The sequence below is a fragment of the Corticium candelabrum genome, chromosome 11 (assembly GCF_963422355.1).
Source record: "Corticium candelabrum chromosome 11, ooCorCand1.1, whole genome shotgun sequence".
In the NCBI taxonomy this organism is placed as follows: Eukaryota; Metazoa; Porifera; class Homoscleromorpha; order Homosclerophorida; family Plakinidae; genus Corticium; species Corticium candelabrum.
In genome coordinates, this window is record NC_085095.1 from 854,222 (window position 1) to 871,396 (window position 17,175).

The 17,175-nt window shown below is 43.0% G+C and overlaps 4 protein-coding genes across 4 annotated transcripts; all 4 read right to left on the reverse strand.

Moving 5' to 3' along the window:
• Positions 1 to 3,763: 3,763 nt before the first annotated feature.
• On the reverse strand, positions 3,764 to 4,767 carry LOC134186479 (MFS-type transporter SLC18B1-like). The gene is made up of 5 exons (XM_062654459.1): positions 4,679 to 4,767; positions 4,327 to 4,591; positions 4,075 to 4,180; positions 3,939 to 4,010; positions 3,764 to 3,870 (listed from the first exon to the last, which is right to left on the reverse strand). Exons 1-5 carry the CDS (start codon positions 4,765 to 4,767, stop codon positions 3,764 to 3,766), a joined length of 639 nt encoding a protein of 212 aa, XP_062510443.1.
• Positions 4,768 to 5,318: 551 nt separating this feature from the next.
• LOC134186752 (uncharacterized) lies at positions 5,319 to 7,301 on the reverse strand. Its single transcript, XM_062654798.1, has one exon. The coding sequence runs from the start codon at positions 7,106 to 7,108 to the stop codon at positions 5,435 to 5,437; it is 1,674 nt and encodes a 557-aa protein (XP_062510782.1). The 5' UTR covers positions 7,109 to 7,301; the 3' UTR covers positions 5,319 to 5,434.
• Positions 7,302 to 7,303: 2 nt separating this feature from the next.
• On the reverse strand, positions 7,304 to 8,274 carry LOC134186753 (uncharacterized). Its single transcript, XM_062654799.1, has one exon. It carries the CDS (start codon positions 7,980 to 7,982, stop codon positions 7,350 to 7,352), a length of 633 nt encoding a protein of 210 aa, XP_062510783.1. The 5' UTR covers positions 7,983 to 8,274; the 3' UTR covers positions 7,304 to 7,349.
• A 1,139-nt stretch (positions 8,275 to 9,413) lies between these two features.
• Positions 9,414 to 17,165, reverse strand: LOC134186638 (CAAX prenyl protease 1 homolog). Its single transcript, XM_062654639.1, has 7 exons — positions 17,029 to 17,165; positions 16,813 to 16,959; positions 16,664 to 16,750; positions 16,195 to 16,311; positions 12,298 to 12,450; positions 10,862 to 11,157; positions 9,414 to 10,254 (listed from the first exon to the last, which is right to left on the reverse strand). Exons 1-7 carry the CDS (start codon positions 17,116 to 17,118, stop codon positions 9,624 to 9,626), a joined length of 1,521 nt encoding a protein of 506 aa, XP_062510623.1. The 5' UTR covers positions 17,119 to 17,165; the 3' UTR covers positions 9,414 to 9,623.
• Between the last annotated feature and the right edge of the window lie 10 nt (positions 17,166 to 17,175).

Here is a 17,175-nt window from a genome sequence, read left to right on the forward strand (position 1 = left end):
TGAAACAACTACCACGTAGAATACCACACACACTGAAAGAGGAGGTTCACAAACAGGTGACACTAATGTTAGACACAGGAATAGTGAGTTGTTCAAATAGTCAGTGGTCCTCGCCTGTAGGTCTCGTGAAGAAATGTGATGGTGGTGTCAGATTTTGTGTTGATTACCGACGTTTGAATGCTGTCACAGTAAAGGATAGTTACCCTCTCCCAAGAATAGATTACATGTTGGATGCATTATCGGGTGCAAGGTATTTCACTACCTTAGACTGGGCAGCAGGATACTGGCAGAGGAGGACAAAAAGAAAACTGCATTTGTTACGCAAAAGCGTTTGTGGCAGTTTAGCAAAATGCTTTTTGGATTGGCCAATGTGCCAGCAACCTTTCAGCTGTTGATGGAGGTAGTACTAGCAGGGTTACAGTGGTTGGAGTGCCTCATTTACCTAGATGACGTAATCGTGTTTTCGTTGAGCTTTGACAAGCACATGCAAGGCTGGGACTAGTGTTTGAAAGATTAGAAAAGGCTAATCTGAAGTTGTAGCCCAGTAAGTGTCAGTTTGTGCGATCAGAGGTGTGTTACCTGGGACACAGAGTATCAGAAAGGGACTCCAACCAAATAGTGAAAGGGTTAAATCAGTGAGTGAATACCCAATTCCCAAGAAAGTGAGCCAACTGATAACCTTTCTTGGTATGGCTGGGTATTATAGGTGATTTATACTAAGTTCTCTGAGAGACTGCTGCACCACTATATGAACTTTTGAAGAAGAAGAAGCCATTTGAGTGGTGTGCAAGCTGTGAGAAAGCATTGACAGAGATACGGGAAAAGATGTCTACAAGGCCTGTGTTGTCTTTTCCAGACTTTAGTCTACCTTTTGAGTTGTGACAATGTCTGTGCATGCTAGTGAGATTGGTTTGGGTGCAGTACTCCAACAGACAGTTGAGGGCTCAGAACGTGTAGTGAGTTTTGCTAGTAGGACATCGAACCAACATGAAAAGAACTATTCGACCATCGAAAGGAGATGCTAGCAATTGTCTGGGCCATAGGCCACTTCTGGTGTTACCTTTACGTAAACCATTCTTGCTTAGGACAGATCATCAACCGCTGGACTGGTTGAAGTGCCTCAAAGAAGGTTAGCTAGATGGTTAGCAGCACTACCAGAATATGAGTTCTCTGTACAACACATCCCTGGGAAAGCAAATGTGCCAGCTGATGCTCTGTCAAGTAGACTGGAAGGGCAGAACTGTGGAGAACAAGAGGAAGTGGAGGTAGATGGTACAGCAACTCTGGACGAAGTAATGACTCCTTACTCTGTAAATGCAGTAGGATTTGAGCAGATTGGAAGTTAGACGAGATGGCAATGCTGCAGAGACAAGACCAGGTATTAGCTGAAGTCATCTATTGGCTGGAACACCAACATACTTAAGCCACCTACTATAGGTCTTGGAGTAAAGATAGAAGTTTGAGATTATACAAATGACTGTATCACCAGTTACACATCAGGAATGGAGTGTTATATAGGGAAAGGTACGTGGTTCTACCCGGTGGACGGCGAGAAAAGAAAGAAGCTTTAGTTATTCCAGGTGCAATGATACATGATGTACTCAAAGAGGTACACGACAAGGCAGGACATATGGGTGTCGAGAAGACCTCGGCTAGGCTTGAGGAGAGAGCACGGTGGCCTGTGTATACTACGGATGTGATGGATGTGATGGATGTGGCCTGTGTATACTTTGGCAGCTGCTAGATTGCAGCGTTGAGCAATAGTACTGAGTGCGTATGACTACGATTTAGAGTTTACTCCCAGAATTAACAATCAAGAAGCGGACATGCTGTCCAGACTTCCACTGCCTGTGGAAGCGATCGATCCTAACGAAATTACATACCATATAAATTACTTGGACACTTTGCCAGTTACAGCAGACCAAGTGAAGCAAGCCACGGCCAAGGATCCAATCCTTAGCAGAGTATTGAAGTATACTCTAGAGGGATGGCCAACCAATGGGTCGCCTGAACTACACAGTTATGCCAAGAGGTCAACCGAGTTATCTATTACCGAGGGATGTCTAATATATGGAGGAAAAGTAGTGATTCTATATTCACTACAAAAACAAGTATTGTCTAAACTACACACAGGACATATAGGAATGGTGCGAATGAAGGCGACGGCTAGAAGTTTTGTGTGGTGGCCTGCCTTGGACAGAGATGTTGAGAGTATAGTCAGATCATGTTCCACGTGTCAGGAACAATGGAAGAAACCTGCAATTTCAACGCCAACTCATCCTTGGATATACCCGGAAGGTCCTTGGAAACGTGTCCGCGCAGACTTTGTGGAATACGGAGGAAGACACTACTTATTGTTAGTAGATGCATTTTCAAAGTGGCCAGAGGTCCACGAATTACACAAGAATACTACTGCTTGCCAGACAGTAGAATGTATGAGAAGAACATTTGCAACTCGTGGAATACCATATTGTATGGTAACTGACAATGGACCTCAATTCCTATCAGAGGAGTGTAGTAAATTCATGCGCTCAAATGGCATCCACCATCAACGTACCCCACCATATCACCCATCCACGAATGGACAGGTGGAGAGGATGATATAGGAATTAAAGAAGAGCTTGAAGTCTAAGCCATCAGAGCGAACATGGAGTCACCAAGTGTCATTGTTCTTACTTCATTATCGGACTACTCCACACGGGACGACTGGAAAGACTCCGGCTGAGTTGCTGATAAAACGTTCTCTTAGGACGAGGCTGAGTCTGTTGAAACCGGAAGCTGGGAAAAAGATACGAGATCATCAAAGAGAAGAATTTAACCAGGCTACAACCAATGTAAGAGAAATGGGTCCAGGAGACACTGTTTCTGTCTGGAATCCAAGAAGGGATGGTCGAAGCAAATGGCTCGCAGGAAGAGTGACGCAACGACTGGGACCAACATCTTATTTGGTAAATGTAGACGGACACGTAAGATACCTGCATATTGATCACTTGATAACAAGAGATGCGACCAATACACAAGTGATTCTGCCAGAAGAACCGGATATCTTGCCAGCTACAGTTGTACCAGATTCATCAGGACCCGTGTTAGGTCAAGTACACTTACACCTACGGAGACTACAGGTGAGGAGCATGTCATGAGGAAATCCACTGAGACTACAGATCCAGTCACAGACAATGGAGCAACTGAACCTCAGAAGGAAATCAGTCAAAGGAGATATCCAACTTGAGAGAACAGACAGCTACCTCTCAGGTATTGTAAAAGCTAAAGGCAGAGGAGTGTAGTGTATGACACTTAATTAGATTAGACCTAGCTGGCATGGTATGTAGTAATTAGACATAGCACTATTTGGTTGGTACGTTAGTGAGCGTTGTAGAGTGTGTAATAACAAGTGAGTCTCTAACTAATTGAGCCTGTGTCCACCGATCAAACACAAAAACCTGTACACTTTAAAACAGCTTTACTGCATCGTTCTCATCTGGGACTCGCAACACATGCTGAGAGTTTGTTTGTGTCAACCTGAGGCCACTAGCTCTTTCTATGAGTATATGATCAAAATGGTAACAATTAAAATTAAACTGCTATAATAAAAAAATCAACATTTGGTATCACTGCATGCTGACAGTACGATGTCTTCTAGACAGAGCTACTTCAACCATACTGATCACAGTAGTTACAATGACAAGCAAAAAGTTGATGAAAGTAAAAAGAAGAAGCACGACGAAAGCCAAATTAGCAGTCAGCCACCCGGCCAGTGGCGCAGTCAATGCTCCAGACAAGAAAAAACCGCTGCTAGAACAAGACCCGATACCACTCCATTCAGTGACATGTCTTGTGCGAATCCCATTGAAACAGCACTATTAATCATGCCTGGAGATGCAGATACGTCAACCATAGAGATCGCAAAGCCACACATTACCATTGCCAGATACACCAACCAAGGTCTTGGTAAAAATTAAACACAAATGATGGATCAATCAGCATCAATGAACATCCCCCCAACAACAGACCTATGATCAATATGACTCGTAGATTAGGGGCATCTATTAATCGACCAACAAGAATTGATGATACTAAGTATGATCCAGCTAAGATGATCGAGCATCACTAATCCAATCTTAGTTGCACTCCAGCCAAATGTGTCACTGAGATACACAGCAATGGTTGTATCAATAAAGGACTGTGGTGCATTAGAGCAAAACACATTAAAAAACTAAAACGACTGTCACTGGCATCGTTTTTATCAGTGACCACATTGTTGCTTGCTCATTGTCAGAATCATCTTCAATCGATCGACTGAATGCCAGACAGAAAGAAGAGTAATACTAGGATGAATATAAGCAATGCACCACCGAAGACCGCAAAAGGGAAAAGAAAACCGTAACTGCCATACAAGAATCCGCCAATCAGTTCACCAGTTGTAAGGCCCAGAGCCTCGGGGAGTTCCAACACAGCCAGTGCAGTAGCAGGATGGGAAGGAAACATGCTTAAAACCAGAGTAAATGCAGCTGCATTCACTGCAGCTTCTCCAAATCCCATGATAAATCTGATCAATATACTGAGCGAAATAAATGACGCCCATGTGTCCACACTGTCAACAAAGCCAAAGAGAAGTCACCAAGAACAAAAATCCCGGATATCGCAAGAAACCGGACCCCATGAAAGATTGTTCACGTACATTTCTACAAAAATCGAAGCAACGAATGCAGACAACTGAAAGCTTCCGAGCATCAGACCAACTTCCGTGTCTGCCTTCGAACCCTTCATTCGCGCAGCCACTTGTAGGTAGAACGAAATCGGCAAGTAGATACAGATGCATATGTAGCTGACAGAAGTGACTATCACAAGTAGAGCTGCAATAATGTATTGCCGTGATAGTAGCGGCCTACTCTCGTCGCTGCCACTAGAACTGGAAGCGTCGATCCGTAGGCCTATGTGCACTATCTTCAGTTTGAGACAAGAGAACTCTCTTCATCATCCATGTTGATAGAATATTGCAAGCCAAACTTTGAAACACGACGTGTGGGCTTTATTTACTGCAAATGGAAAGGTACGTACAGCATATGGACGTCTAACGTGCGCACGAAAGCTAGTGTACTAAAATTAATTTCTTGGCACCGGCATTGTTTTTAGTTCAGTGAACAAACATCCGGTCTGCGTACAAGACTCGCAAGTGCTTTGTCCGATGTATGTATCTCTATGCTTTTTCCAAGCTGAGGGTGGAACAGAAAAGTTTATCTACTTTTAGTAAGGCCACAAGAAAAAATAGTTGTTTGACAGGAAATTCCGCTCAAAAATTCGTGCGCGCGAGTGCGTATTATTTTATATTTTATTATTGATATAAACTACAATGGTGCACAGATGATTTATTAAATATTTCAAATACTACTATTAAAACACCAGACAAGAACTATTAAAAGTCATCTACTTGTATCTAGTTCTTCTTATTCTTTAACAGTCCTTCTCTGCATCTCTTCCTCCTCTTAAAGATCCCTGGCACTCTTGAGTCCTTACAGTTTCTACAACTGGGATAGCATTCCTGGTCATTGACCAATTGCTCCATCGATGCACAGTGAATGCATCTGTCAATAAACAATTGACTTGAATAGTATGGGATTTCAATAGCATCCTGACATCTGAGATGCTCCCGAACATACACTTCAGGAAAAGCAGATTGTCTGGCTTGATCAACCAACTGTGTGTCTGTGTTCGCTTCAGCAGCACTGTCCTCATCATCACACGGTCTTGTCCCTAGCAGCAGCTCCTGGAGTGACGTACCACAAGAGTAAGAGACGCTCTCTAGTGTTCCTCTGAGTAACTCGCATCTGCTGTACTGTATTTTGTGAGCACTATATAAAACTCTCGGTTTCTGACATTCAGTGCAGCAAATAGTTTCGCCTACATTTCTTGCTGTTTGTGCAGTAGGAGAGAAAGGCATTCCATGGCCCTTGGTTGCTTTGGAAGCCACAGAAGGGCAGTGACACTCTGTAGTCTTTGTGCCATATAGCTCTTCAAATGACTTGTAGTGTTCTCCACTGTCATCTGGGATTGGATCCGGCAAGTGATGGATCCTTTCATAGATGCTTGCAGGTAGTCGAGGTGGTTTGCAAATGGTACAACTTGGCTCAAAGCACTTCTGCACGCTGAAAGTGTATTTGCGAATCGAACAGCAGTGACTGAGAAATTTCTTTAAGCCTGGCCTCTTTTCAATTACTGTCTGACTTTGGTCAGTTTGTAGCAGCCGAGGTTCAATAGCCTTGAGTTCTTCAAACAAAGCATCCATCTCCTGCTTTGTTGCAGCATTGACTACCGTAAATGGTTCGTCTTTCAAATGAAGACGCTGAGCAACTTTACTGAGAAGTGCCTTTACAGGAGCAAGAGAATCAATAAAGCCTTCCTTCAATTCTTTTGTCTTCTCTGCTGCATTGCGAATGGCTGAGAGGCTATTGCAACCCTTCATCGCTGTCTCCAACTCTTCATTCATACGACTATGCATAAGCCCAACAGACTGAAGCCCTAGGTTGAGAATGCTCATTATTCTCTCTGCAGGGTTCTTCCAAGAATGATGAGGCGGTGTTCTAACAGCAACAACAAAGTCCAAGTCATGTCGTAAAAACAGTGCAATCAGGGCCAACTGAGTTGATAAATAATTAAGCCTGTGAGCAGGGCCCCCATCAGTATAGAGCTGCATGATTGGTTTACTCCTGACTCCGACTTCTGTTGAAATTTCAGCAGCATGACGAAGTGCAGAACTCTGCTCAAATACAGCATCTTTAAAGGAAACAAAAACTCTGCCTCGGTAGAAGGATCCTGATATTGTGTCAGGAATGGTTAGAAACAACGACACACTCGGAATGATTGAGCAAGCAGTAAAGTCATGATCTCCAACAATCATCTTCTTGTCCACAGCAACGATCACCTGCTTTCCACGTTCCACTGCTGCAAGTGGATATCCGGGTTCCTCTACCTTGCAGTGATGTTTATCATCTTGACAAATCATGACACTGTGAGATTTAAAACCAACTGCAAACTCTCGAAGAAACCTGTACAATGCTGATGCATAGTGGCTGTCAGGGTGAGTCAGGCGCATCTGACGAGCCTGTACCATGTATTTTACTTTCAAGCGTCCAGTATACTGAGCAGCTGTTGTACGGGCAGGGTCTTTGGGCCAGAACTAAAATGCCAGCCACTTGACAGATGGCTTTGGGATTTTGACTCCTAGACGGCTACAGACAATCCTATGTACAGCATCCCCATGACGACGGTCATCTACTGCAGTGGCTGCTGCCTCTGTCAAGTACTTGTCACACTCTTCCCAAAACTGTTCATACAGAGCTGGCCTTAATCATTCAACTGGCGAAGATCCCACAAAGACTATCGTCTTCAGCATCAATGGCAAGGAGAACACGACGATCAACATCTGCCTGCCTTGCAGAAACTATAGCACATGAGTCTCCAGTAAGAAAACGATACATCCACCTAATGACAGCTGGTTGTACGTTACACAGTCTTCCAACATGCTCTTGAAAGTCTTTCCTCATTTGGCGTGTGTGATAGATCGGCAGCTTACTTTCAATATCACTGATGACAGAATGGTTCTTCATTGTAGTAGTTGTCATAACTTCATCAGAAGGTATTCTCCAGGCATACAGGTAATCTCCCAAGTTGTTTCCAGTTGAGTATGTTAGTAAGACCACTTGAAATGGAAGCGATGATCGAAGCTGCTGACAATAGGCCTTCCTGGATGGTGTATTCCTTGGCTCATGGTCATTGACAAAGACAGGGCAGTAATACTCTGCACTTCGAAGAGCCTCTACAAGAGACACAAACTGAGCTTGCTTCTCTGGCTTGACAAATTGTACAGCCGACAAGAGTTCCAGCTTCTCATAGTCACTGGCAGAGCTACGCACAGCCAGGCTTCTGCTGTGGTTGACAGAAACTGCTGCATTCTGTTCATCAAGACAACAAGCATACTTCTTCATGGATTCGACAAGTGTAATAATATCATCTCAGTTTTGTGGCTTCGAGACCCTGCATCCACAGCTGTTGTGACCTTTCCATCAGTTGCTTTGACAAACAGTGCAGTTGAACAGCAGAGAGATTTGGTCTTGTATGGCTAGGTCTCTGGATTGTTGTAGCGTTTGAGCAGTTTGAAGGACTCAGGAATATGGCAACCCCTAACCTCCAGTTTATCATGGTGGCCATCAAGTATCCACATTGCCTCACTCAAATTGTGTATAAATGGCAGACCATGTGACTATACACCAGAAAACGTCCAACCAATACCTGCAAAGTTCAGTACATCATCTTTCAACCGTTCCATTGAGTTCAAAGTTCGATTGAATGGTTTGGCCAGTGATTCCTGCTATTAAATGCGGCTTGAGATCCACAGGAGAGTACCTCAAACGCGTTCCTAGATGAGTGAACTCCAGCTGTGACAGACTGTTCCGGTGGTTCAACAACAAATTTGACGGAAATGGATTTGCCAGCAAACTCCAGTACGTCAGCAAGAGTCGTGTCCATAGGGCACCGTTGGCCTGACTCACGTGAAGATTGACCTCCAACACTCACTAGAGCAGTCACGGGTCTACCTAGATGGTTTGATACTATACTATAAATGTCCTCAGCCCCTACAACAGGCAACTTCGAACAAGACGCAGTACAATCACTAGACACACATTCAGACGAAGGAGAAGCTAGCCCGACGAACAAACTATCTAACGTTGACTGGGAACAGAACCGAACAAAATGACTGGAACAACCGTAGAAACACCGCAAACCACACTAACGGACAACAGAAAAGAACACTCCGTGCCTCCACAACAGCAGACTCTCTTCGACAAGCTCATGGCTGACACGATGCGCGATAGAAGAACCCGGACAAAGCCCGGATGTTTAGCGGAGATGATAGGTAGGAGAAAATCTATCATAAATACACCCTATCAAAATGATACACATACCTGAATAGAGCAGAAATCTGTCGTTCAGTACAAATATTTGCGCTTGCGCACAAAATAAAAAAAAAAATAAATCCGTGCGGAGCCGAAAATCCGTGCGCGCGCTCCTGTCAAACAACTAATTTTTTCTTGTGGCCTAATTTTAGTAATTTACGCTGCACTCGTGCCCTTTTGATAGCATATTTGAAAGATACATGTACCTCTCTCTAAAAGCAACAAAGAGCAATCGCGTATGGGCGTTGTGGTGTGATTCGTCCCATCCAACCCCCACTCCCGTTTCTGTACACGGGTGTGATTAGCCGCGTTCCCAGACTCACGTGAGCCTGGCAGTGTTCGGTTCCCGTATGACACTTTCAGGCTGAAAGTGTCATACGGGAACCGAACACTGCCAGGCTCACGTGAATCTGGGGACGAGGCTATCTACAGACATGCATGTACACTGTACGTACCTGCGTTATTGTCGAAGAATACCCTCTTTTCTGTGGTCTCGCGTAGCCAAACCGGAAGTATTTAGAAACGGTCTGGCTACGCGAGACTAATATGTCGCTCTACTAACATCCCGTATAACCATTAAAACACAAGCTCCTCAGCATTGTACATATAAACACGAAACCAATAAGTCTATGGCTACAAGGCAAACAAAACAGCTATCTAACCAATTTTTTTTTAATTTTCCTTCACTTTTCCAGTAAGTGCCTGCAGTCTCTCCACCAGAGATGGATGTGAGTGATGAAATGCAGCGTACCATGGATCAGCTATAGGAAAACCCAAATTGTCCTTGTTCAGTTTCATAAGAGCTGACATGAGAGGCTCCGCTTGACTCAACTGATGTGCAAATCGATCAGCTTGAAATTCAAAACGCCTCGTCAACTGTGTCATAAGAAAGTCCAACACTTCGTTGTACGGTTGAAACACAAACTGAAAAATGACAATAAGGCGAATGATGATAGGTTGGACTTCTGCAGTAAACCCAAACGCCTCAAACAGAAGCCTCTGATTCATTAGAATACCAAACGCAGCCAAACAGATAAACAGATTGGCTTGTGCTATAATAATTTGTTTCAACACGTGACTGTACTTCCAGTGGCCCAGTTCATGGCTCAACACGGCTAGTATTTCTTCTGTATTACAGCCGACACGTTGATGAGCAGTATCACTACTGTCTTGCCTTTCACAATTCACTTCACTCCTCTGTTCGTCACCCTGCACCGATTTATCGTCAGCCTCTGCTTCACCATCAACCGATTTCGCCTCTATTTGTTCCTTGGTCTCCCCCGACTTTACCTCAACTCCATTACTGTGACAAAACCCAATAATTTATACACACCAAATGACAACTTAGAAAATAATGTTAAGACTAAACTTGTCTAGACCCACCGATAGCACTCTGAATGCCACCCAGATGTTTGTAGCAATGTTTTTACTCACAAGTAGGAAAGACTCGTTATGCATCTAAACACATGCACACACACACACACACACACACACACCACACACACCACCACCACCACCACCACCACCACCACCACCAACAACAACAACAACAAATGGATAAGGAGCTGCCGTTAAACGGTAATGTCCCCCAGCCAGATGGCTGGGTTCCTGTGCACTAAACAGGAGCTATGTGCTGTGCTAAGCAATCTCCTGGAGCCTGGCCAGGTGCTCGCAGGAGCACCGACTGCAATGCCAACTGTGGTGTGGGCACCCAAAGTCCAACCTGGACCCCAGTGGCTGATGGACTTTGTCGCAGTCGGAGGCCTTTTGCCACCCCAGTCAATGACCAGGTACTCATTTATACTCCTGAGTTGAGAGAGGCAACACACACACACACACACACACACACACACACACACACACACACACACACACACACACACACACACACACACACAGCCTTTTCTTACTCAGTTTCTGAAATCTTCTCTTCTTGCTTAGTTTCTGATTTTGCATCGTCTTTGGGAATGACACCCTTTTCCAACAAAGTATCAAACAGAACAATCCGTTTGTTGTTGAAAAATCCGTAGAAGTAAGCATTGCTGTGTGTGGATCGTTTCGAGTTCTCCACTACATACAACTTCTTCAGGGGAAAAGATAGTTTCTGTGCCAACTCCTCTATAGCAGTTCGAAGATCTCCCTCAGGCAGTGGAGTAAACTTATCGAACAGTGGAGCAATGAAATCAGCATAGATAGTGACTAATACCTGCAAAGCAAACATCGGCTTATACCCGAGTCTTACATAACTACCCTTGCTGCATTCAACTGTTTGACATTCACTCGACTCATTAGCTGTTCCATGAACTGACTGAAATCAGCGATAGCCAACCGAATAAATCAAAAATTGAAACTTTAAAATAGAAAAATGAAAAATGAAATATCAAGAACAGGACAAAATATGAAAATGAAAAATTTAATTTTTCCAGCAAAATAATTGAAAACCTTTGACCAAAAATAATTAAAAACTAAAAAACAAAAAATACTTATTAAAATTTGGAAATTAAAATTTGAAATTTGAAAATTGAAGTGGCTGGAAGGGTCATGGACTCCACTTGTTGGCACTTGTGTCTATTCAAATTGTTGCCTATAGCCCAACCGACAACTAGAGTATAAATACGGGTTTCAAGCTTGGTGTCACTGTGTCCTTTTGTGATATCCAATTCTAGCTATATCACACATCAATTCAGCAAGAAAATTATTTCCCAATCATCGTTTAATGGTTACAGTATGACAGTCATGGATATGTGTGTTGGCAGATTTATGAGTCATCCAACTAAACAAAAGCACGACAAGGAAACTTACAACTTCAAACGAACAGAAAGTTTAATGTTTCACATAAAACTGTTGTTCAGGCATCAATCCTTTCAGCTGTTGTTATGAAGTACTCAAATTCACTTATTGCTGTATCAGCTACATGTTCTTGTCAACATGCTGGTATTAATTATGCCCAACAAATCTGAACGCATGTACAATAACAACCAGAAAAATGTTTGTATCCATCAGATGTGTTGGTAGAACTGATTTACATCTGCTCTCATTCACGTGCTGGTGATAGTCTAACCAGTCTAGAGATTTCCCAATATATATCAGAACGTATGCTGCATTACGACTCTATCCAAGCAAGCCACAGATACTATACCAAACGAGTTGACATCAACAGAGCAAGTGCAACTGCACGGACATACTCAGCATGACCAACCCAAGCATACACATTGCTCGATTACCACAATTATTCACTAGGACCACTCACGATGACAATAAAAAGATAATGGGATGGCATCATAATTCATGTCTGGCATGCTAAGTCGGACTGTCTCTTGTACTCTGTGTGTTGTTGATGTCTTACCAAGCTGATAACACAGCAGAAAATCCATGCATAAACAAAGAAGTAGTCTCCGCCCCACGAAATGATGTAAATCAGTGTTGCCATAATTGGCAAGACAATGCACTGACCCACGACAAATTTCTTCAGTTGATCTTTAGCAAAGAAACCAGGAGTCTACAACACAACACATTATTACCACACTCAACCATCAACAATTATCAACCCCATACAGAACAGTAACACACAAAGATATAAAATTCTAGAAACACAGCCACCCCTAATTCCTAATTCTGTGTGATGTGTGTGTGGTGTGTGTGTGTGTGTGTGTGTGTGTGTGTGTGTGTGTGTGTGTGTGTGTGTGTGTGTGTGTGTGTGTGTGTGTGTGTGTGTGTGTGTGTGTGTGTGTGTGTGTGTGTGTGTGTGTGTGTGTGTGTGTGTGTCGTACTAAACTTCATTTACAGCTTGGACTGAATACCTCAAAAAATCTTAAATTTTTAAATACTAAAACACCTCCAACTTTAGAAATTTCCTCTTGCTAATGATCTCAACAAAGTCAGGAAGTTACAGAAAAAAGTAGCTCAGAAAGGCAGCAGCAGCAGCAGCAGCAGCAGCAGTGAGTACTAAGATTCGAATGGAATGGGGAAGGGTTTTCCAACAATGACAGTTCATATCAAAAGTGGGGCAGGCTTTACTGAGTCATGCAAACTGTTTTTGCCATCGTTCTCTGTCTTTACCTGAGCCCTTGAAGCTCCAGGATCACATCTGTGCAAAATGTAACATGTGACAGTTTCGTACCAAGTAACTGACCCTCCAGAATACATAGTTACTGGCTCGCTGCCCAGCCTTTGTAGTACAGATTCTCATTGTAAAGGTGCCTAGATGTATTTAGCTGGACAATTCCCAATATTCGGACAGGAAGCGAGGAAGGTGAGGCAGGGCGTTATGCCCTTCTCAAATAACCTAGCTGGAACACTGGAAAGCATGCAGCAGCAGCAGCAGCTAAATGTGGCTCCCGACAATTTCAAGCTTCCACAATTTCTTCACATCTCATAACCTCAATGCACACAGCAAAATGTTGACAACAATGATTACCTACACTGGCAAGTAAACAATTGCCAGTTTATGTTAGACTCGAGCCGGTCTCTCTCTGCCCCTGCCGTTCCCTGTCTGTCACTCTGAAGCGGAGAGAGACTGGTACTGGATGACCTTCCGGTGCAATTATGATACATTTACATTATCATCACAGCAGGTGGCTTACGGCTGCTATCAATAGTGGTTAGAGGTGTTGGAGCTCATGTGAACGCCCCAACAAATGCATGATATCGGTGTGGGATATAACGGTCAGTCATTGGATATTTGTCCGACCACATCATGGTAATGCCCGACTGTACTTATAAATGGTTGGTGTATCTGTCCAGGCAGCAAAGGCGGCCATTTCAATGTCTAATAGATGACATACGTACGCAGAAAACAGTAATGTGTCGACAACGCTTCTTACTGTGTGACATCTGTGCCTTGTTACACACATGTTACGGTCACTTAAATTTGTAAAAATATGCAAGCATACTTTATATCAATTAATAAATATTTAGATTTATTAAGGTGCTGTCCGTAAACAGCAATAGATGTTTCACTTGTAAACTTTACGTTTGTAGGTAGCGGGTCTCTGAAGTTTTCAAAGTAAAAATATCAATGACGCCTCTTGACACACTTTGTGTTGAGTGCACAGACTTGCGTCCAGTTAAAAACTCCTACTGATAAACACAGTTTGCGCATATAGCTAACCACGTGTCAACCACGTGTCAACGGCATGTCAACTATGTGTCGAGAAAATGGCTGTACAGCCAACGTTGTTTGGGACTCCTCTTGGCAAGGGACGTTTCTTTAATAGAGGACAGCAGTTGGTTTATAAAGAAATGAAGCAAAAACACAGTTGTAGCAGATGCTGGCTCTGAAAGTCCACATGAAGCACACCCTACTAGGTAACAAGTTGGTTTCAGAGAGCATTTGTGTATATTTTTCAAAGCTTGCAGTACCTGTTGATGAACTAATTTTTCACTGAGCTTTGCAGCTTTGGTGTACCCTGTTTCTGTCATGGTCCAATATGAACGGTGATATCAGTAATTTTTATTGGTATGCACATACTATATTGCTATATCGCTTTTCCATAGTAACGAATATTGTACTTTGATGACCTGCTGCATTTAATAAAAGTGCCATGTCAAAGCTGATTATTGGGCACCTGTTGACGGTCAAGTGCTGTCAATGATATAGTTAAATAGATGTAGATGTCGTGTAGACTATTATTAAAATACTCTATTAAACACTGCAATATTCAATATACTGGTACATGTGTCTTCAATATTTTATGTACGTAGCACAAAGCAGGAGGGGTGGTGGGTCTGGGGAACTTGGAAAATTTACGAAGTGAAAAAACAATCGCTATTTACGAACAGCCCCTAATACATTAGAGAATAATAATATGCTGCGGCTGCAAGCCAAATTAGGATGTCCGATAACTTTTGTGGATGTCAGCTCAACCACGAGTCGTATCCTACACTGCAATGTACACTCAGATTTTGTATGCACCAAACCAGATACAAGTAAGGTAGTGTGGAAAATAACGGTAGGACATAGGACAATGTCCCACCAAATGTGTTGTTTGTCCGACCAAATACTGCACCAGTGTTTGAACGTGTTTGGACAAAACATCCACCCGTAGGCATATATGATAGTGTAAACCTTGTCTCTTAGCACGTGATGGCCTTTCCAATCATGTAACTGATAATTTCATGAACTCAGGTGCCTCCTAGCATGCTTTATCCAGAGAAAACTTCAGCTGTCTTTAACACCATTTCTCCCTTGGAAGTTGGTTGTAAAAAATTACATGCAAAATGTCTGCAGTAGGGGAGGCACTTAGTTATACATGTAACACCATACAAGAGTGTCCTACCAAGGCTCAGTCTGTCCGAGCCACAATAATTCCCTATTTTCCACACTGTAAGGTCAGACCAATTAAATTTCTTGATGTTCGGATTCGCAGGTCCAGTTTTGAGCTTAACCAAAATAAATTAAATTTGATGTGTACATGCGCAATGATACTATGCTTGCTGTAAAGTGACTTGATAGTACATATACATCATACGACTATGTATCAATGACTTCACATGTGTTAACAGTGCACGTGGTCCAATGAGTGTTAAAGTGTTCCGCTCGGTATCAGCAAACCTCTCAACTCTCACGATTTCGTCGTGAGACTCATGATTTACGGGTATGTCTCACAATCCCATGATTTGCAGCCAATTCTCACGATTGCCAGTCCTTTCTCCCGACAAGCCCACTGTGAAACTCTTTGACAGTTTTTGTGCAGACTCGTTAGCTCCGTCTTTCTGGACTTAGCGGATTCTTTAAACTAGACGCTATATACGGCTCTGCTTGCTTGTATCTGGGGTATCCGGTGTATCTACCTGTAGTAAAAGTAACGTTTGGAAGTTTGAGGCAAAGCCTTGGGCACAAAACGTAAAGCAAGTCCAACACGTAATCTGTTGACCACGCCCACTTTAATTGTTTACTGGGCGTGGTCGTTAAAAAGACAGTCTCACGATTTGGTGCAAAACAGTAGAGAGGTCTGTATGAATGTCTTTTGTTTTAGTGTCCATTTTGTTATCTCACGTTTGCATGCAGTGCAATGAAAACTGCACATGCCCAAAGTGTCACATGATCGGTTGGTCCAGGTTTCATGATGTCCAAATAACCGAGCATCAAAATATTCAGTTGGTCTTGCCTTAGCTTCGCCACAATATCCGATGGATATAGCTTATCCTTTCTACTAAACAACTGTGACTGTCAATGACACTAATGTGTCACACTATCATAAGCTCATGTTGATTGATTCAATATTTGTAGTAACTACTGCACCTGTTTGTTGAATCCATGTCTTTCCTCGATGACAAACACACAATAGACTGTCCATGGAAGATCAGCAATAGTGTTAAATATTGACATAAAAAATAGCCAGAGTACTGAAACGCTGATCTAAAAGCGAAAAAGGTTCGTCAAGAAAGACAACAGACAGACACAAAAACAAACAAAACAGAAAAACTTTATGTGTAAATGTGTGTGTGTGTGTGTGTGTGTGTGTGTGTGTGTGTGTGTGTGTGTGTGTGTGTGTGTGTGTGTGTGTGTGTGTGTGTGTGTGTGTGTGTGTGTGTGTGTGTGTGTGTGTGTGTGTGTGTTGAAATCAAGCAATAAACTAGCTGCAAAATTCTAACTTAAATCTTGTAGTCACAGAACCAAGCAGACAGAATGACACACAAACACACAGCCAGCCTGCCAGTCAGACAGACAACAAGTCGAGCAACTACCACATGTAACACTACACATGCACCTCATAATCCTCATCTAGACCAAAATACAGAGCTACACGTCCCGTCCACTGCCACGAGTACGGCAATACGTTCATAACAAGAACAGCCTACAACAAACAAAGAGCATAGACACACCAACATGTTCGGTCGCAGTCTCGTACACACTCACGGTGAGTAGAAGTTGTGAATACAATTCATGCCAGCATGAGAAACGGTTTTTGTCCAGTTGGTAGGGTTGAGCCTTTTCGAACGTCTTCTGGTCGTAGACGGACTTCACCTCTTTGGGCACATCACGAGAGTCGCTAATCAATCGAATCTACAAGACAAGTGTCCTAGAGTCTACACTAAAAATATAGATTGCGTCGCTGTGAGAAGGAACCGAGACCTGACGACGTGTGAGATATAAATTCCAGACGTGAACGACCCAGGAAAACGCCAACGTGGCAGCTACAATACCGTTTAAGTTAGGCTCCATTTTATGTGTTTGCGCATGCGCATAATAGTCATGCAGGCATGGGCACACACAATGCAG